The following is a 21510-nucleotide window of genomic DNA, read 5'->3' as shown; positions in this document are numbered from 1 at the left end:
GGCTGGGCCACCACCAGGTCATCCCAGACATGGCAGCACATCACCCTGGCCTCCTCATGCTCCTGCTGCTGGGCCTGGCCACTCTGGCCTCTGCACTGAACGCTGCTGCCCAGCCGCTGCCCGCTGCTCTCCGTGCTGGCCATGCTGCCACCTCGCTGCCCGCTGCTGCCACTGCCCCACGCACCCGGTGAGGAGCAACCCCACCACACTGGCTCAGGCAGAGGTGTCCCCCTGGCTCTGAGTCCCCTCCCTCACTACCTCTGCTCAGACTGTGGGTCTCCTGATATGGCAACCAAAAGCACCACTGTGCGTTCAGTCTGTGGGCATATCAGAAGACTTGTTCACCCCATTGTTTTGTTTGAGTCGTGCCGGGAAGACACTGGCATCATGGCTCCCATGGACTGGGTACTGCCTGGGGTATCTGCCAATACCCACTTTGCCTTTCTTGTGGCAGGGAACGCTCACCCTTCCTGCCCCGTCCCTCCTCAGTGGGTCCTTCTTTTCCTGTATTTGAGTCAGGAATTATCCTGATTTTGATGAGCCATTTTGCAGGGTGGTGAAGAGATGCTCAGGGTGTTCACTTAGTGTCCTGTCTGAGTCCTCCCTTGCCACAGGAGAGGCTTGTGACACAAGCAGTTTTGGTGATGTCTGCCAGGAAGGCCTTCAACAAGAGGAGAGCCCCTTGGGGTCATCCTGCCTGCACCGCTGGGGCATGCTGTGGCCTCCTCTGCCTGTGCAGCCTGCACTGCTTAGCCTTTCCCCTTGTCCACTCCATTTCATACTGCAGACTTATGAAAGAAAGATTTTCCCTTTCAGTAGAGTTGCACCACGTATACATGAGGTAAAATAACCTGTGTAATTGTTTTGAATTCTTCCTGAAGTGATGATGCTGCTTTGTTCTCTCCAGATACCTTTTGTATGATGTAAATCCTCCTGAAGGGTTCAACCTTCGCAGAGATGTCTATATTCGTGTTGCTTCACTTATGAAGACTTTGCTGAAAAGTGAAAACTGGGTGTTAGTTCTCCCACCATGGGGACGTCTGTATCACTGGCAGACCCCTGACATCCTTCAGGTCCGAATCCCTTGGTCTGAGTTTTTTGATCTCCCAAGCCTCAATAGGAACATCCCCGTCATTGAATATGAGCAATTCCTTGCAGGTAAGGTATGAAATAATGCATTCTACACTTGACTAAATCACGGAGGTGTTTTCTTTAGAAGTTTATCTTCACATATGCTTTTATCCTCATGTATGTGAAATAAAAAAAAAAACAGAAGGCAGGAGGAGGAATGGGAGGAGAACTTTTCGGGGCAGCTTGTTCCAGTGCTCTGTCACTCTGGCAGTAAATAGTTTCCTTCTCACATTCAAATGGAATTTCCTACATTCCAGTTTGTCTTCTTGTTCCTTGCCACGTCTATGGGCACCACAGGAAACAGCCTGCCTCCATCATCTTAACACTTGCCATTCAGATATTTATAAGTGCTAGTAAGATCCCTTCTAAGTAGTTTCTCCTCCAGGCTGGACAGCCCCAGCTCCCACAGCCTGACCTCATCCAGGAGATGCTCCAGGCCGTGATCATCTTTGTGGCCCTCTGCTGGACTTGCTTCAGCAGTTCCCTGTCTGTCTTGAACTGGGGAGCCCAGAACTGGACTCACCAGCGCAGAGCAGAGGGGAGCATCACCTCCCTTGACCTGCAGGCCGTGTTCTTTGTAAAGCACCCCATGATACCACTGACCTTCATTCCCACAAGGGTGTACTTCTAGATCATGGCCAGCCTGTTGTCAGCCAGGACACCCAGGGCCTTCTCTGCAGGGCTCCTTTCTGACAGGTCAGCTCCTAACCTGTACTGATGCATGCAGTTATTCCTGAGGGCTGAACAAAGACTTGGAAGGAGGGCTTGGTTTTGTTCTACAGTAGTTGTGCTTTATCCAGTTTTTAAGTGTACACTTTTGAGCTGATTCATTTCTGTTTGTCACACATAGCTGACTAGAGGTAACAGGTTGTCACATCCTCTGACCAGTGTTCAACTTGCACTGAACTTCCTTCCCTTTTTAACAACAAAAAGGGGGAAGGGAGAGACTAGTATCGTATTATTTCCAGGAGATTTTTAATTGCAAGTGATATTGGTTTGTGCCTTTATCATAATTTTTTTTCATGCTCATTAATACTTTGTTTTACCTTCTGCTTAGAGTCAGGTGGGCCCTTTATTGAGCAGATTTATGTCCTGCAAAGCTACGTGGAAGGATGGAAAGAAGGAACATGGGAAGAAAAAATAGATGAGAGGCCTTGTATTGATCAGCTTACATATTCCAAAGACAAGCATCAGTATTACAGGTAACATCTAGCAGTCGTTTCAGTTGTCTGTATTCACTGAGAAGTTTGCCCACTTTAATGGAAGGGACTTGTGTGATTAGTGCTGTCTGTGAGTCTTTGAATGCTTTGGATTCATTTTCTTTCTAAAGCTTGATCAATATCAAAACATTAGCAAAAATAGAATTTTAGAAAGTCATTATTTCATAAAAAACAGTAAAGGAGCTGCCTGGTTTCTTGATGTTATCACCTTCCTAGGGTATACTGTTGATTTGTTTCATTCTATATGTGGCATTAATTTAAAACACAAGCCTGTGAACCAAAACCTTTTGTTTTCTTTCAGGGGATGGTTCTGGGGTTATGAAGAAACACGGGGCCTGAATGTCTCTTGTTTGTCTGTTCAAGGATCTGCCTCTGTTGTAGCTCCCATCCTTCTGAAGAATACCTCAGCACAGTGAGTTGCTTTGTGTTATTACGTGTTGTTGTATGCCATGCCCACAAGCCCATTGCTAGGTGAGAAGAGCAGGGAGAACTTAAAGGTTGTGATGTTTCACCACTAAGCTACCGAGGTCCATTCAAATCATTACAAAAGGAATTTATTCTCTAAAAACACCTAACTGCTATACTAACAACTAAGAGGAAATACCCTTGAGCTCTTCCTAATTCTCTCTCAGGTAGGTAACTGTACTTGCCACCTCTCGTTTACCTCTTCTTCCTTTATGCTTCAATGCTGTGTTAAGTAGAGAGGAAACGGTGTAAATACAGCATATCCCATGTTCTCATCTTGGATCAGAAGAGGCAGTGCCTGCTCCCTTGTGATATCAGTCCTCATTAGTATGAGCTGCATTTATAGAAAGCGTGTTTTGTCTTTCTTTTCTGAGGTGCAGAGATACCACTAGAATGATCAGAGGAAAGGGAAACTCTCATATGAGAGATGATGCATGCTTACGTTGTCCCAGCAGCAGAGCATTTCCAGACAGCTATGACCCTGTAACAACTGAAGAAATTATGGCAAAGAAAAGCTACAGGAGTACAGAGTAGAACAGGAAAAGGAAATAATCACTGTCTATAAATGCATCAGGGGAATAAATCCATAGGAGAACCACAAGCTGTGTAAGATGAAGGGTAGTTTTGCCATGAGAAAAAACACAGCCAAAAATATGACATCAATACTGTTTAATTGGAAATAGATGGAAGTTCCCCTCGTCAGAGCAGTGAGATCCATAGTACCTCCTGCTGGGAGGAGAGGAAGCAAAATCCTGATGTTTTTCCATTTGTCGAGGTCGAACTTACAGTATTTGCCAGTGAAAGAAAGAAACTGTATGAAATAATCCATAGAAGTCTCTATATGTAGTCCTACAGTTAGTTCTTTCATGGCATCTGTGACAGATCAGGTATTGAGGATAGTTGAGAAAAATTAGCAGTGATGCCTAAGTATTCCTAAGCTGCAGACAAGGTACTTTATCCACAAGGTTACATTTCTCAATCAGACATGAGTAGGAATAGCAACAAGCATAACAATGCAAGTGCAGCTGTAGCAGTTCATCCTAAATTCAGTGGTTCACCTCAAATTCTGTCTAGCTTAGCATCTGAAGTGCAAGCAGATGTCTGGGGAAGAGTATAAGAATGGGGGAACCTGTGTGTGATGCTTCCCTCAAATCTTGTCTCCCATACTGCCCTTCTAGTTGTAGAGACCTGAAGGGAGCCAAATGTGGTGTTCTTATCTTTTATATCCTTCACTGATTCCATGGATCTGTGCAGATTCCCTTTGAATCCCATGCAGTTTGTTAGCATTCACAAAATCCTGGGGCAAGACTGCACCTTAATTGAGCATCATGTGAAAATCTGTTTCCTACTGAATTCCCACCTGCAAGTTTCATTCATTGTCCACTAGATCATGGAAGAGAATGAACAAACAGCTCTTTCATATTCTCTTGCATGCCATTCATGACTTTATAAATCTACTATATTCCCATGGTTGACTCTTCTGCAGTGTGAATAGGCACAGCATGTTCATGTGAGAGTCATTCCAACTCTTCAGTTGTTCTCACTGCCACTTCCTAAACCTTTACAATTCAGCTAGATCCTACACACTGTGTGGATTAAACCATTTACATACTGGTATAGTGACATTCTCTATTTAGTGCTCTCATCTTTTTCCAGTAATTCATAGAATCACAGAAAGGCTTAAGTTGGAAGAGACCTCAGAGATCATCAACTTTCAACCCCCTACTTCGGGCAGGGCTGCCAACTGCTAAATCAGACACTAGATCAGGTTCCCCAGGGTCTCATCCAACCTGGCCTCAAACACCTCCAGGGATGGGGCACCTGCAGCTTCTTTTTGGGCCATGGTCACTGCCCTTTGGAGGAGAGCCTGTCTTTGTTACTGAGGAGATCATAGAATCATCACAGATTGGAGTAGGAAGAAATCATAAAAGGCCATCTAATCAAACTTCCCTGCAGTGAACAGGGACATCTACAGTTATGTCAGGTCCAGCCTGACCTTGAATGCCTCCAAGGATGGGGCACCCATCACCTCTCTGCACAACCTGTGCCAGTGCTTCACTACCCTCATCGTCAAAAATACCTTTTTCCTTAAGTCCAATTTAAATCTCCCCTCTTTCAGTTTGAAACCGTTTCCCTTTGTCTTGTTACAACAGACTCTGCTAAAACAGTCTGTCCCCTTCCTTCTTATGGCCTCTCTGTAGATATTATAAGACTGCTCTTAAGTCTCCTTGGAGCCTTCGTGCTGAACAGGCCCAGTTCTCTCAGTCTGTCCTCTTAGGGAAAGATTTCCATCCCTTTGATCATTTTTGTGGCCCTCCTCTGTCAGTGCTCCAATAGGTCCATGTCTCTCCTGTACTGAGGACTCCCCATCTGTAGGCAGTGCTCCAGGTGAGGTGTCAGCACAGAGCAGAGGAGCAGATCCCTTCCCTCACCCTGCTTTTGGAGCAGCCCAGGGTGAGGTTGGCTTTCTGGGCTGTGAGGGCACAGTGCTGGCTCGGGTTCAACTCACCATCAGCCAGAAACCCCAGATCCCTTTCCACAGGGCTGTTCTCTATCCTCTCCTCACCCAGTCTGTACATACATGCAGGCTTGTCCTGTCCAAAGTGCACGTTCTCTAATTCAGAGGTCCCGTTTCACCAATTTGTTTTATCTAGGCATCCATTCTGTGTATCTGTAATAATTGCTACTAAGTTTTCCAGTACTGCCTTCAAGCTTACCACTGTGCTGCATCCCAGACCTCCCCAAGGGGTGTTTTTAGAAGATTAACATCATTCTAGCCTCGTTGCAGGCCTCTTGATACAGAGGCAGTTTAAGCAAGAAGTTGCATACCAGGATTATAGGCAGTGCTGCTTCACCCTTGGTTGAATAGCTTGACCTCACATGTTAGTTCACTTGCCCTTGCTGTCCTAGCTAGGCACTCCCTACTCAGTGGATACTTTGGTTCAGTGTATTCTCTGGTGAGTTTGCTGTGAAAAGTTCTTGCATGGGATCTTCCACCTACCACACAGCTACAAAAAAATTACGTTCTTTTTCTCTTAAGAAGTTATTGTATCTAAATGCTTGTTAAGCTTTTAATTTTCTTTGTATTGAAGGAAGACTTTTCATTTAACTTAAGCCCTTTATTTCTTGCTGCCAGAATTCTTTTATAGCTTTCCATATAGGCTTTTTTTTACCCATTTAACCTCGTGGAGCTTGTGAGCCTTTTAGTTTTCTTCATTTGGGCACAACTTCCTTATTTTTGTAGAGATCCCCTCTTAAAAGTTGAATTTAACTATAGTAGCTCTTGTTTGTCCGTATTATTAATCTGATTCACCTCTAAGCTTTCTGCTAAAGGCAGTGATTTTTCTCCAGCAGCACAGTCTATAGTCTATTTTCCAGATTCCTTTGTAGCTGTATGTGCAAGTGCCCAGCTGACTTGCAGCAGTGTTACTCTAAAGTTGATGAGCTGCTTCCTCTCATTTTAAGTAGAAGAAAATCCAGATAACTTTGATTCCCTTCTGCAGAAGCGTTTCTTTGTGTGTTCACTCATATTCAGTATGCTCAGAGCACCCACCGAGTCTATATCCTGTATATTCTTGGATGCTCAAAACTCAAAATCTTCTCTGCTTTGTAGAACCTGGACACTGCAGTTAAGTTCCCAGTATACAAAGAACCTGTGGAGAACATAGGTTGTTTTCATGTCAGCAAAAAAAAGGATCAATTCAGAATTTCTGCTTTTTTTTACTCATAGGCTTTTCTAGTATCTGTATATGCTTAAATCTGTTTGTTTGCTCTAGAGTGCTTTATTACACACAGGGAAACCACCTTCTCTGGTTTTTCTCTTGTGAGTGCAGAGAAACTCTCAGCTGCTTTCAGGCTGAGTGTCATATCACAGCTTTCTTCTCCCCTTTGGATCACTGTCTCTGTTGGCAATTTTATTTCTCCAGTAGTAGCCACTCTGAGGACTATACAAGGGGTTGTTATTGTTTGTTTAATTATCACATTGAAGAGTAGCACTTAAAGGAAGAGAGTAGCAACACACAATGCCATTATTCTATTCTCTCCTCAGCAGGCTCTGGGTCACAATTTGCTTTATGCATTGTAGGTTGGCACCCTATCCCTCATTCCCCACGTGCTATTTCCAAATAGATCATAGGCTGTGCTTTATCCTGGGATCTGTATAAAGAAACATCATAATGTGAATTCTGTTCCTAAGGGAGCTACACTCAGTTTTACAATTTTTAATAGGTCAGTGATGTTGGACAGAGCTGAAAACCTTCTTCATGACCACTATGGAGGGAAAGATTATTGGAATGTGAGTATTCTGCAGTTAGCTTATCTAGATTTTCTACTTGGTTTTGATTTAAAAAAAAATCAGTGACCAATACCTGCTTCTGTGTTTTGCCTTGGATTTTTTTTTTCTTGAAAGTAACTTGTTTTTCAGCAGCATATGCTAAAGGTGGTCTTCAATTGCTATGGATTTATGTAATTATTGTGTCTTCATGTTTTCTCCCCAAAAATTTAGAGCTACAGGGAGCTGTATTTAGAAGGACCTCCCATATGCAGTGTCTGCAACCAAAACAGAACTGTCTTTGTGTAGATTGGTCAGTCTCAAGATGAGATGTTTCTAAAGAGTTCCTGAAAGTGCTCAGTATCATCCTAACTTTCTTTCTGTTTGATAACTGAATTCCTATTCCAGAACAGAACGCTGTATGGTTGCACTCAAGCCATTCTGTTCCATAGCCTTCACTGACACTGAGGTCAGGCTGACAGACCTGTAGTTCCCCAGATTCTCCTCCTGTCTCTTGTAAATGAGTGTCACACTGACAAGTCTTCAGTCGCTTGGGGCTTCCCCATCTTCCTGGACTGCTGATAGGTGGTGGAAAGTGTCTTAGCAGTCACTTCCACCAGCTCCCTCAGCATCCTTGGGTGGATCTCATCTGGCCCTGTGGACTTGTGTCATTCCACAAAGAGTAGCAGGCCACTATTTCTTACTGAACTGTTAAGGGATTTACTCTGCTCCCCATCCTAGACTCAAGGTCTGGGAGCAGAGTACCCTGAAAATAACTGGTCTGAGCGACGTTCTTCATGGATACCTCAGCAAAATCCAATATTTTTATGTTTGCTTTTACCACACTGGGAGGAGGACCTCAGAGAATTAGGAGATCTGTACTGTTCATATAGTTCATGTTCACAAAGATGACATAGCTAGTACTGGTTTTGTTTTCTCAAAATTAGAATCAGAGAAAAATTTAGGCTGGGATGGCCCTGCCTTGACAGTCACACTCCAGAACTAGATAAGGTTGTTCTGGGCTGTGTCCTGTTGAGGGTGGAAGTTCCCCAAGGCTGAGATCTGTCATCTCTCTGGGACCTGCCCCTGAGCTTTGCCACTATTGCCAACAGAAAGTTTTATGTCCAAACAGAAGTTCCCTTGCAGCAGCTTGGCCCGTGGTCTCTTGTTCTTTTCAGTGTACCTCTGAGAAGGGTCTCTGTTATTTATTTCTTCCCACATGATAAGGAAGAAGCAACAGAACTCACAAGTAGTTAGAAAGCACAATATCAGACATGCAAATTTGAAATAAATTTTCCATGTAATAGAGTAACCAAATACAGAGAGCATCCACTTCAGAAAGCTTGTCAGTGGAGGTTCACACGTTCATGTGTTCTCTTTTGGATGTGCCTTTGCAAAATGAGTATTCATCCAGGATGTCAGAATTTTGTGCCCAGAAAAATACCCTGTAATTTATACTGCATAAATGCCAAGCATGGTGTGACAGCTGCACAGCCCCATCAGGATGAAGCTTGGACATACCTGATGTGGGCATAGCACTCAAGGCTGTTTGCTGTTCTCCACAGTGCATTGCACAGCCATGTGATGTGCGTGCACGTTTCCACTGTTTTTTGGGTATAGTGTCTTCATCACATCTAGAGTAAGGTACCTAATGTCTCTACTCAACATAATCACATTGTGTTGACTTAATAGAGAAAGGAGGGAGAAAGTCTGTGTGAACTATAGCATGACTCTTCTGCAGCAGGCAGTGTGGACATTGTCCCTTAATATGATCATTTTGCTAGAAGATTTGGAATGAGATTAGAAGGCCAGTGTTGATCTCTTTTAAAGGTGCTAGAGTAGTATCCTGAGAGCTCCTTGTACGTGACGCTGTCTCCACTTAGTCATTTTTAGCTCTGCCTTTTTCTGATTCAGCATCTGCTCCTGTTCCAACAGACCCGTCGAAGCATGGTATTTGCTAAACATCTCCGTGTAGCAGGAGATGAGTTTAGAAGCAAGTACCTTCAATCCACAGATGAGGCAGACAGGACTCATTACAATGAGGACTGGACACAGATGAAGGTAAAATTGTAAGAGTTTCCCATAGCAGGTGTAATGAATTGCTGCTATTTGCTGTACTCTGCAGGGAATATTGGAAGAGTCACGTGAATCTCACTCTCCCTGCTCAGATCACAGTGGACATGCACGATCGTACTCTCCTCTTCTTTCTGTGTGATGTAGAGTTGTAATCATAGAATGCCCTGGGTTGAAAAGGACCTTGAAGATCATCGAGTTTCAACCCCTCTGCCGTGGGCAGGGCTGCCAGCCACTAGAGCAGGCTGCCCAGAGCCACATCCAGCCTTGCTTTGAATGCCTCCAGGGATGGGCCGTACACAACCCTTCTGGGCAACCTGTTCAGTGCATCACCACCCTCTGAGTGAAAAACTTCCTCCTAACATCCAACCTAAACCTCCCATCTTAGTTTAAAACCTATCACTGTCGGCTGTGTAAACAGTCATTCCCCCTCCTGTTGATATGCTCCCTTCAAGTACTAGAAGGCCACAATGAGGTCTCCCCAGAGCCTTCTCCAAGCTAAACAAGCCCAGTTTCCTCAGCCTTTCCTCACAGGAGAGGTGCTCCAGCCCTCTGATCATTTTAGTGGCCTTCCTCTGGACCCATTCCAAGAGCTCTGTGTCTTTCTTGTGCTGGGGGCCCCAGGCCTGGATGCAGTACTCCACACGGGGCCTCACAGATGCTGAGTAGAGGGGGACAATCACCTCCCTCTCCCTGCTGGTCACTTTTTTTTTAATGCAGTCCAGGATTTAAAGAAGTTGAAGAGTACTGGTCCCAAGTGGGGGACACCACTCCTGACCAGCCTCCACCCAGACATAGAACCACTGATCACAACCCTTCAGCTGTGACCAGCCAACCAGTTCTTAATCCATCCAACAGTAACATGAGTTACTGGAAGGTGTTGAGATTTGGCTGGCTGATCTGGATGCTGGATTTCTGTTACCCTCATTTCACTAAAGGAGGCTTAGATTTCTTCTTGTGTTTAGCATAATCTTCAGTTGTAAAGTTCAGTTGCAAACTGCCAGTTGTGGATTTGGTCAAGGAGAGCGTTTTTTGCTTACGTAGATTTTGCATGCTAATTTGTCTTGTATGAGGCAGGCCTCCAAAAATCAAAATGTTACAAATCCATATCTTAAAATTACTTTCTGCAGCTAGTGTAATTCAGTGCCTTATCTAGAGATTGTGCATTAAAATTCCCAGGCCTTTGCAGTATGAATGAATAATGGCACTCTTACATTTTTAACTTTTTTCTTTCTCTCTTAGGTAAAGATGGGCACAGCTCTAGGTGGTCCATACCTGGGGGTCCATCTCAGAAGGAAGGATTTCATCTGGGGTCACAGAGAAGATGTGCCTTCCCTGCATGGAGCAGTAAAGAAAATCCACAGCCTCTTGGAAATGCATAAACTTAAAAAAGTTTTCATAGCCACTGATGCTGTTGAGGAGGGTAGGCAGATAATAGTCATTTTAGGATTGATGACTTTTGACTTTCTTTAAACACTAAAAGTTTATGACAGCAGCAGATTGCACTTTTTGACATGTTTGTTTTTCCCTGTTTCAGAGATTGAATTGCTCAAGAAACTGGTGCCTGAGATGGTGAGGTTTGAACCTACTTGGGAGGAGCTAGAACTGTACAAAGATGGGGGAGTGGCTGTGATTGACCAGTGGATCTGTGCACATGCAAGGTAGTGAGTTTGCTTTTCTTTGGGCCTAATTCTACTGTCACAAACCTGAGTATCGCTTTTGACCCAGATATAGTTGTTTACAGATCTCTTACTAAAATTCACTGCACTGAAATCTGTTACTTGTGTTTGAATCAGAAACCCATTCTGATTTTTTCACAGGTATTTTATAGGCACCTCAGTTTCAACATTTTCCTTTCGGATTCATGAAGAAAGGGAGATCTTGGGATTTGATCCAAAAACAACTTACAATCGATTTTGTGGTGAAAAAGAGAACAACTGTGAGCAGCCAACTCACTGGAAAATTGTATACTAGTATACAGAGAAATCCAAGGACTCAAAAGAGAAAAGAAAGTCTACCAGCAAGAACATTCCTTCAATGAAACTAGATCTCAGTCCTCACCTTTCTTTTATGATTCTTGCTGTTTAATTATTTGGGCTTTGAAGCACAAGCAATATTTATCCTCTTATTCAGGCACTGATGGGAGCACAGAAAATGAAGTCATCCTGAGATTCAGCCCTCAGAGTAACTGTGATGACAGGACAATACAAGACACCTCACTGGAGACTGGAAAGGCAAAGATTTGCTCTGAAACAGCAAATTAAGTCAATGTTCTCTTTGGAGTTCTGGGGAAGAAGGGCATCACAATTGAACATCTACACACGTAACACAGCTGTAGTCTGTATGGCATTTTGATCTTGACCTGATTATTTTTTGTTCAGCTCAGTGCTTGCCTCTGATCACAAAAAATACCCTCACCTGCACTGTGCGAGTTGCAGATTGTGCACAAACTCTGCAATTCCTTAGGAAAACCTTCCATTTTCAAGTAGTTTATGAACATTCAATTTTTTTTGATGCAGTCAGTACTCAGTAATGATTCTGTGTGAGAACCAACTGCTTTTCCTAGCAGTCTTGGTGGGCTTGTACTGAGAGGCACCAAGGCTGGGTTTGTATGGTGGTGAAAGAAACAAGGAAGCTTTTCCTCATCCTTTGAAGGGTCAGTTCAGTCAGACTGATGCACGTACCTCTTGGGTATTACTCAGCTGTTCAGCTAACAGAGACCAGTTACTAGACACAGTTTCTAGAGCGTGATGCTTTGCTAGGGAACGTACTGAAAGGCCTTTCGTGTTTCCATGTCAGTTAAATGGATTGTCCCACCAGTTCATCAAAGGAATTTCCTGCATTTCTGCTTTCCTTTTTCAAAAGGGAGCAAACTGAGGAAGATAATAGGCAATAAAGATGTTTAGATGCAGAACAGAAATCTTGCAGATAGTGCTGTGCTCTGATGGAGATGGCTGACTGATGGGAAGAGCACTGTGCTTCACCACCAGCCAGGGGGAAAGTGCAGCTTCCACCTGAGAAACATTTTGTAAGTAGCAGTTTTAATTTGTGCAGTCTTTTGCTATTCACAATTGGCTGGTGGGAAGTATTCTGCTCCATTTTGTGCTTCAAGTGGAATTTGTGTGGCTCTGTAAAGCTAGATAAGCTTTATTCAAAAATGAACCAGGAGAGAAGTTTCAAGAGGTGAAGCAGGCACTTTCCTAAATCCAGTTTTTCTGGATTACCTCTCTGTCAGTGGACCTTTCACTTGCTTTTTCCTTTGGTTTGAGTACAGATACAACCCTTACACAGCATTCCAGACAGTGAGGTTGCTTTCATCTGTGCACCTGCAGTGGCAGCCATGAAGATGTCTCAGACAGCAGTAGCAGCAGCTCTTCTGTTCTTAACAGCTGTTTATTTTATCTCTGTGCAGCAGCTGACTCTCACTTGTTACCAAGTGAGGAACCGAGCATTCTGAAGCAGTGCCTTTGCCCATGAAGTTCAGTGTTCTCATTTAGCCTGTGTGCCACGTAAAGCGATAATGAATTTTACATATAAGGAGTACCTCAGTTAATTAAGAAAAATAAAAAGCTTTTCTAGCATTTTATTTGTCTTGTCCATCCTTACAGCTTTCTAACTGTGCAGTTTCAAGACCTGTACTTGGCAGTAGCCTCCAGCAAAGGAGAAACTTGGATAAAATCTGCAGGCCCAGCAAGGCTTTATTCATTATCTGTCCCAAGAGGTGCTATATTAGCAAAAGTACAGCCAGTGTTGGCCTTCTACTCTCTGAGTCTGCAAATACGAGGGCTGGTCTGAAAGTAATGTTTCCTGTTTTTTGATGTTGGCCCACAACATAAGAGGCAGTTGGTGGTGGTATGACAGTAAAGGTTGAACCTTCCCAACTGTATTCCGTTGCATTTTGATAAATGAGTCCAAAGGAAAACCACTAAAATGGTTGGTGTTTGGAGTGCCTGACACTGATGTCAAGTTAGAACATACTGACCACTGGTAACTGGAGCTAGACACCATGTGAGTAAAGCCTCTCTGGAATAGGGAGCAGTGGCTGTGATTTTGATAACAGTAAGGCCTTGCAAGCTGACTACTGTACTACCACCATCTGCCCCACTGTGGGCCAACATAATAAGATAGGAGGCATTACTTTCAGAGCAGCCTTCATATACAGGTGTATACATTTGCATGTGCCTACATACATATAGCTAAAGAAATTAAATAGGCAGAAACAAAAAACATTATTAAATCGATAAAATATGATTTACCTCCCTTCCCCTCCCTTGACTTCAGAACTGCAGGAGCCCCCCCTGAAGCCTCAGTTGGTGTGGTTGTGGTGGAAGTGGTTCAGGGGCACTGCAGGGATGCACCTGGGCACAGGGCCAGGAGGAAACCGCTGTCTTCCTGCCTGCACGTGATGTGACGTGGGCTGTGGTTTATAAACCTGCAGTGCCTGTCAGGCTCTGGCTCCCAACATGTCACAGAGAATAATGGCCTCTGGGTGACGTGCCAAGGGCCAGGGACACGTCTGAGTCTCTGGGCTGCAGGTCTGCTGCTGGGACAGGACCTGTCCCAGCTCCCACTCCTGCAAGGAACCTTCAGTGGTCTCCCCAGGGTGGGACCAGCAAGCCAGCACTCCCAGGACTGCTCTGTGGCCATGGCTAAGGGCCTTTCCCCTCTGCTGCTCCCATTGGTAGCAAGGCAGGGGCTGATCCCTTCCATCTCAATGCGGACCTGCTGCAGCCCTGTCCTCAAGGTTCCTGCAGCGTATGGGGGTGTATGGACTGCCACATCTTGTGCTGTTGAACTTTCTCAACTCGGGAGATGCTCAGTGTTCCTGCAGGGTGCAGCAGTGACAGACCCACGTTCCCCGTGGCCAGAGCTGATCCATCTTGAAGCCCACCAGAGCAACGTGACGCCCGCAGTGGCCCCAGTCCCTCATATATGGTCATGAACAGCACTGGAAGAGTTCATTGGAGAGCTGGTTTGCGTCAGAGGGGAGATTACTGCCGATAATGTCTAAAAAGGTGTCTGCTGCTTCAATTGGCTGCTGCTGCATCTGGGCAAGTATGAGTAGATATATATTGCTCTCTTGTTGTCGCTGTCCCCAGGAATCCCCAGGAGCTATAGCAGGGAGTGGAGCACAGCAAGGCTGTGCCAGAGGACAAGAGGCTCCGGATGGAGACAAAGGGACTCCTGTCACCTCGGGTGCTGTGGCTGCTCCTCTTTGTGCAGCCATGCAGAGGTAAGTTCTCATTCCCTTGTCTCACCGTCCAGGGTAAGCAGGCACCAATGCGGTCACAGGGATCTCCATGGAAAGGTGGTTTCTTTCCAGGACCCATTGAAACAAGGGGCTGAAAATGCAGTTGTCCGTGGACTCTGTGCCTTTCTGTGTACCGTCTCTGAGTGGGAGAGGTTATCTCTGCTTCTAGTGCACCCAAGCTTGTACCTGGTTGGATTTATAGACACCCAGTCCTGGGGCACCCATCTTGGACTCCTGGCTGTGCTGGAGAATAGCCCCTAGCACGATGCTCATGAAGCTGGTGATGACCCAGCTGGCGATGGTGGCATTCAGCAGTCCCCAGGGTGCAGCCAACATCTGAGGTGACCTGGAGAGTCTGTGTACAGCTCTCTGTCAGAAACCCAACCCTTAGGAGGGCAAGCCCTGGCCAAAGTCAGGATCTGCACTGGTCAAGGGTTGGAGTGATCCTCAAGGTCAACTTGGTGCTCCCTGGGGACAGTGAATGCTGGGGGTGGGGGGTGTTGTGGTGCTGGGGCTGGTACCAGACAGGGGGATCTGTTCAGTGCCTTGAAGCCTTGTGAGTGCCTTTGAAGGGGCAGGCATGGTGTGTGGATGGGCATGGGGACAGTGTCCATTGGGATGGGAGGAGGTGCTGTTGGCTGTGAGGTCGTGAACGGCCCAGAAGAGATGGAGCTGCACCCACAGCCCTGTACAGCCCATGAGGAGAGGAAGGACCCCACAGTGCCCCAGGTCAGACAAGGGGAGAAAGGGCAGGGCCTGCGAGTGCAGTTGAGCAGGGTGGAACCCAACCCAAACCAAGTGGGGCTCAGCACTCTCCTGATGGGTGTCATGTTGGTGTTTGAAGGGGTTGCGGAGGTGAGGCTGGCAAATGGCGGTGTGCGCTGTGCTGGGAGAGTGGAGGTGAAATACGACAATCAGTGGGGGACCGTGTGTGATGACTCGTGGGACATGGACGACGCTGAAGTGGTTTGCAAGCAGTTGGGCTGCGGGTCTGCTATTGAAGCTCCTCACTACAGTCACTTTGGTCCGGGGTCTGGCCCCATTTGGATGGATGATGTTGGCTGTAGTGGCACTGAATCTGCCCTGTCTGATTGCACACATGCAGGATGGAGTAAAACTAACTGTTTTCACAGTGAGGATGCTGGAGTTACATGTTCAGGTAAGGGAGGAACCTGTTCTCCACCTCTGTGGCCAGTTCGGGCGAATCGATGAGCAGATGCCAGAAAACAGCTGGCGTACCATTTGTGGTGGGCTGGGGCTGTCAATTGCTGGTCGAGATGCTGGGATGGCTGTGGGGCTCCGCATGTGGCAGCCTCAGTGGGACATAAGAATTGAAGTGCCAGAGAGCTTCAGGACCTCACAGGTGTCTTTGGTTGCTTCAGGACCTATTCGACTTGTTGGAGGAGAAAACAGCTGCTCAGGTCATGTGGAGATCCACAATGGAAAACAGTGGAAACCTGTCTGTGACTCACATTTTGGTCCCAAAGCTGCCGACGTTGTCTGCAGGGATTTGCAGTGTGGCAAAGCCCTGCTGATACCCGGAGCAACTCCTCTGGATGAAGGAGTCGGTCCCATCTGTGACAGAGATCTGCAGGATGTGATGAATGCATCTATCCTCACCTCCTGCCTCAAGGAATCCTCCATCAACCAGTCCTGCACCCACACAAATGGCACTCATGTCACCTGCACGAGTAAGGACTCAGGGTGGGGCTGAACGTGGGGTTGTGCGGGGGACAGGGGAGCAAGGGATGGGGTGCTGCTGGGTGTGAGAGGTGAATGAATGTGCTGGTCTTGCCACACTGAAGTGGTGCAGAAGGAGAAGAGCACAGTGTCCCTTTGGCTTCTCCAGGTCCTGAGAAAGCCAGAGCACAAACGCAGCGTCTCCTCCTCTGTTCCCAGAGTACACGGGGTTCAGGCTGGTGAACAGCAGCACGGTGTGTGCGGGCAGGGTGGAGGTCCAGGTGATGGGGACCTGGGGCACCCTCTGTGCCTCCCGCTGGGACCTGTTGGATGCCCACGTTGTCTGTCGTCACCTCGGCTGTGGGTTTGCGGTGACCGTTCCTAAAGGAGGGCGTTTTGGGAGAGGAACCGGCCCTGTCTGGAGCGAATCGTTCCACTGTGATGGGAGCGAAGCCCACCTGAGTCAGTGTCCAGTGACCGTCCTGGGGGCCTCACTGTGCTCTCATGAGAACGATGCTGCTGTCATTTGCTCAGGTGTGTGCTCAGGTGGTAACTCCTCTTAGTGCAATATGGCCACCCAAAGCTGGGGATGTCACAGCACTGGGCTGAAGCTCTCCCTGGAAAAACCCTTCAGGGTGCCGAGCTCCCTGGTGCAATTCTGGAGAACCTCTGCCCTCCGCAGGCCCCGCTCGCTCCACATCCCTGCGGCTGGTGGGTGGAGAGAGCCCGTGTGATGGACGCGTGGAGATCTTCTGGCACAGGACATGGGGCAGAGTCCTGGACGATGAGTGGGACCTGGAGGAAGTCAGCGTGGTGTGCCGGCAGCTGCGCTGTGGGGAGGCGGACGCAGCCTTCGTCCCAGCGAGGGCTGAGCGAGGGACGGGCCCCGTGGGGCTGCGTGGGGTGCGGTGTGCAGGACACGAGGCCGGCCTGAGCTTCTGCAACACCCCCCTGCCCAACGGCACGGGCATCATGGAGGACGTGGGGGCTGTGTGTCGGGGTGAGCAGCGCTGCACATCACACAGGCACAGGGCAGGACAGGCAGGCAGCCTCTGATGGCTGGGGCTTCTCCACACCGCAGGCAGCAGGAGGGTCCGGCTGCTGGACGGGGCTGGACGCTGCGCGGGGAGAGTGGAGATCTACTACCAGGGCCAATGGGGCACGGTCTGCGACGACGCCTGGGACATGGCCGATGCTGACGTTGTTTGCCGCCAGCTGAGCTGCGGGCGGGCCATGCAGGTGGCCAGCTCTGCTCGGTTTGGGAAGGGCTCTGGGCAGATCTGGCTGGATGACGTCAACTGCACTGGGAGTGAAGCTGCTCTGTGGGACTGCCCTGCCAAGGCCTGGGGAGAGCACAACTGCGGGCACAAGGAGGACGCGGGAGTCGTCTGCTCAGGTGTGTGCTGGGAGCAGAGCTGGTGGCCCTGGGGCAATGGGGCTGGGGAGAGGGGCGAGCCGGGCATGGCCGACGCCTCTGCCCGAGCCTGACCCGGGGATGTCTGCACGCAGTCATACTGTTTGGCCCCGTGGGGGTATCTGGGGAGCACAGCCATTCTGGTGGTGAGTGGGGAGGGTGGGGTTGCACATCTGGGACCTCTCCTTCACCGGGTGCAATGGGGACTTGCTGTCCGTGCTTCAGAGAGTGCAGGGAGCCCAAGGGTGCAGAGGAACCTCTGCTTCCCAGAGCTGGACCGGCCTGTTTGTCCTGTCTGTCTTTCTTCCGTCCAGAGTTCATGGACCTGAGGCTGGAGAACAGCGACGGCTGCTCCGGGCGCCTGCAGGTTTTCTATAACGGAACGTGGGGGAGTGTTTGCTCCAACTCGATGAGTCTCGACACGGTGCCAGTGGTGTGCAAGCAGCTGGGCTGTGGGGACACAGGGATCCTGGAAATGAGCTCGCGCTATGACAAGCTTTCTGGCATTGCATGGCTGGATCGCGTTGAGTGTGGGAAGAGCAACAGCTCCTTCTGGCAGTGTCCTTCTGCACCCTGGGACCCACAGTCGTGTGATGACCTGCGAGATGAGACCAACATCAACTGCAGTGGTAACTATGAGCCATGTGGGCACCAGTGCCACCCGTGCTCCTGCTACCCGCTTGGCACAGTCGGGCACAGAGAAAGATCCTGGAGGGGTTTTTTTCTGCCCATGTCAGATCCTTCTGCTGCTGGTGGCAAAAAGGCCACATGAGCTATCAGAGCCACACGTGCTCACCGGCAATGCCCAGGGGAAGCAGAGGCAACTCCAAGTGAGGTCTCAGAAGAGACCAGACAGGGTATGAGGAGCCTCCCCTCCTGCTGCTCTGTGATCCAGGCACTCTGTTAGGATGAGTACCCCGGTCCCTTTGCAGTGCCATTCCTCTCAATGACTGGGGTTCAGCTGCTGCTTTGGCCCAGGTGGCACAGAGAGGTGCAAGATGAGACCAGCTCTGCTCTTCTCCGCACAACCCCCAGCCCCTTCACTGCAGCATTTCCTTCTGCAGGGAGACACCCAGGAAGGACCCTGGTGGCAGCGTGCCCCAATTCCACCAGTTGCACAGGTAAAGGCAGCTCCTCCCCATGGCTTCTCACCTGGCGAGGCTGTCCTGACTGCTGGTGCCACGTGGGAGGTTTCTGCATCTGCAGACAGGGAGAAGATCCGTACTGTAGGAGGTAAGGACAGATGCTCAGGCAGAGTGGAGGTCTGGCACCACGGCTCCTGGGGGACGGTGTGTGATGACTCGTGGGACTTGCAAGATGCTGAGGTGGTGTGCCGGCAGCTGGGCTGTGGCCCTGCAGTATCTGCCCTGGCTGAGGCTGCATTTGGTGAAGGTACAGGATTCATCTGGCTGGAGCAAGTGCAGTGCAAAGGGACAGAGCTGTCACTACAGGACTGCTGGGCCCAGCCTGGGGACAGCGGTGCCTGTCGGCATAAAGAAGATGTTGGAGTGCATTGCTTGGGTGAGTGACAGAGCTGGGCCTTTTTGCTCAGGTTCTGCCCACAGTCCTGAGCAGAGCAGGGGTCTGGAGCCTGCACCAGAGCCCTGCACAGCCCTGCGGGAGAGACAATTCAGGTGGCACTTGTTGGAGATGTGCCAGGGGGATTCCCTATTACTGTATAAGCCCCTCTCAACCCTACTCTCCTCTGCAGATTCACCGAGGACGACAGCATTCCCCCCACAAGCAGGTAAGGTGCCCTCTCTTGGGGCTGGGCCTTTACTGGGCCACACTGTGACCCATAGTCAGGGAGAGAAGTCTCTTTATCAGGGTGCAAAATGCCCAGGAACAGGCAGTAGGCTGTTAGGGATGGAAGGGGGCTGTCATGTATCCAGGAGGGTGGGAGCTGCTGCATCACCCAGGCCCTAGCTTCCAACCCCTGCTGCCTTGCATTAGTGGGGTAAGGGCTGGGATGTCCTGTCCCTTTTCTCTCCAAAACACTGCCATGTTCCTTCTCCTGCAGATCTCCCCTCGGGCCATCCGACTGGCGGCCTCTCAGTGCCTGTTGTCATTTGTATTATCCTGGGGGCTCTTCTCTGCCTGCTCCTGGTCCTCCTGGCTGGGCAAGTGCAGAGTGCCAAGGCTCAGCGCAGAGGTAGGTCCTGTCCCAGTGATTCTGGGGGAGGTGCCTCCTGATGGGGCTGGTGGTACTGGGGAGTGTCAACAAAGGGCACAGGTAAAGCAGGGGGATAGGAGCATGTGCTGCTTCCTGTCCCACACCACTTCACTGACAGCATGGACACTGGGTCTCAGCAGCAAGGGGTGGAGAGAGACCATAAGCAGAGGGAGTTAATGATGGGACAAGGGAAGAAATGGCAAAGCAACACTGGTGGGAATGGGAACAGAGAGGAGACAGCCAAAGACATTCCACTGGCTGCACTATGACAGCAGTGGAGGGGGCTCTGGGGCAGAGAAGGTGCCAGGAGAAGCATGAGGTGCAGTCTATCACTCTATTGTCAGGCTACTGTGTTGTGCTGGGCACAGCCATGCTATGGACCCATGGGGCGGAGTGGGGGAAGCTCCAGGGGTCATCAATGGGATCTAATACAGAGACCAAAGAAGCAGAAAGGCTGACTCTGAAAGGTTGCTGTGAGGCTGATGCTGTCCCACATCAGGTTGTTGATCTCAAAGGGGATGTGGCAATGGTGCCCACACAGCCAGCCCTGGGCTGACCCCAGCAGTGGGGCACGGGTAGAAAAGCAGAGTACTGTCCCGCTCTACCCATGCCCAGGACCAACCTGCCTTTGTCCTCAGGCTCCAGAAGAACTGAGGAACCCTTCCCTGAGGCTGTATATGAGGAGATCAGATACAACTCGGCATCAGAGAAGCAGGCAGTGTTCGACCACTCAGGTGAGTGTGGGTCCTTTGAGGGCACAGCTGCGTGGACCTTTCCCCCGTCCCTGGCACAGGGCTGGCCCCAACTGCCCCTGCCAACACCAGTCTTTAAGCCCCACTGCCTGCACATTCCCCATCTTGCACATCCTGAAATGTTATTTCTCACTGTCACCAGCTCTCCTCTCCTTCTAGACATTGATATCCTGCTCAGAGATGATCCAGAAGATGGTTATGATGATGCCAAGGAGGTTTCTGAACCTGAAGATGATCCTGTCTCTGGGCAGGGTCACTGTGAGGTGCCCAGTGATGCAGTCAGAGGTAAGAAGGAAGTGAAGTGCAGCACTACCAGTTACCACATACCATTCCCTGTGCTGCAGCACCATGAGCCCAGCCACTCATGATGGGGAACCTGCCCTAGGGAGATTTCCTTGGGGGGAATGGTCTCGGACAAAGGATTGAACATCTCATCACCAGTGAGGAGAAGGAAGGAATCTAATGGACAGCCCCAGAGGGGTATCCCATGGAACCAACCACAGTGCTTGTCTTACTGCTTGCAGGAGTGGATCTGCACTCCCAGAGAAGTACTGGCAGCCCTGGAGCTGATGGAGATACCTCATCCTTGTCCCTGAGGAACACGGGCTATGATGATGTTGAAGAGGTGTCTCTGTCACATCCCCATGTGGACACGAGCACTGTGATACTGGAGTCAGGTGCAAAAGGGTCCCTGAGCCCCAGGCAGGGAGAGCTATGAGCTTGAGTGTGGTTACAAGGGCAGAGAAGTCAGTGTTGCTTAGAGAACTGTGAGGTCCCTTTTCCCATGGTCAGCAGAAGTAGTGTGGCACTGACTTCCTCTAGTGTTACTACTCTGATTTTTTATCATGTACCCATATTTGTTCTTATTAAAACCCCTCAGAAGTTTTGATCCAGAGCTGGTGCTTCACTGCCCATGTGTCAGTTGGATCTTTGGGGCTGATCAAGGGAAGCAGAGTACAGAGGCACAGCGGTGGGGAGGGGGCACTTTTTGGGGATAGTGGTGTCAGGTTCAAGCTCACAGAGACATTTCCATCACTCCTTCCAGAAACTGAGTTTCAATCCAAAGCAACTGTCTACAAGG

The 21510-nt window shown here is 48.9% G+C and overlaps 2 protein-coding genes across 2 annotated transcripts; both read left to right on the top strand.

Moving 5' to 3' along the window:
• Window positions 1-29: 29 nt before the first annotated feature.
• Window positions 30-11495, top strand: POFUT2 (protein O-fucosyltransferase 2). Its single transcript, XM_065750776.1, has 9 exons — window positions 30-187; window positions 908-1158; window positions 2189-2333; window positions 2653-2763; window positions 7044-7110; window positions 9022-9147; window positions 10402-10582; window positions 10697-10820; window positions 10980-11495. Exons 1-9 carry the CDS (start codon window positions 30-32, stop codon window positions 11131-11133), a joined length of 1317 nt encoding a protein of 438 aa, XP_065606848.1. The 3' UTR covers window positions 11134-11495.
• Window positions 11496-14276: 2781 nt separating this feature from the next.
• On the top strand, window positions 14277-21201 carry LOC136057830 (scavenger receptor cysteine-rich type 1 protein M130-like). Its single transcript, XM_065750793.1, has 14 exons — window positions 14277-14392; window positions 15255-15569; window positions 15793-16101; window positions 16310-16624; window positions 16773-17090; window positions 17172-17486; window positions 17819-18133; window positions 18569-18625; window positions 18711-19025; window positions 19216-19251; window positions 19525-19656; window positions 20316-20411; window positions 20589-20714; window positions 20954-21201. Exons 1-14 carry the CDS (start codon window positions 14326-14328, stop codon window positions 21145-21147), a joined length of 2910 nt encoding a protein of 969 aa, XP_065606865.1. The 5' UTR covers window positions 14277-14325; the 3' UTR covers window positions 21148-21201.
• Window positions 21202-21510: the final 309 nt, after the last annotated feature.

Source organism: Cyrtonyx montezumae, unplaced genomic scaffold (genome assembly GCF_038088225.1).
Source record: "Cyrtonyx montezumae isolate F1298 unplaced genomic scaffold, pur_monq_1.0 scaffold_7, whole genome shotgun sequence".
Classification (NCBI taxonomy): domain Eukaryota; kingdom Metazoa; phylum Chordata; class Aves; order Galliformes; family Odontophoridae; genus Cyrtonyx; species Cyrtonyx montezumae.
The sequence above is the reverse complement of the archived record's forward strand: the minus strand, read 5'-3'. Positions and strand labels throughout refer to the sequence as shown.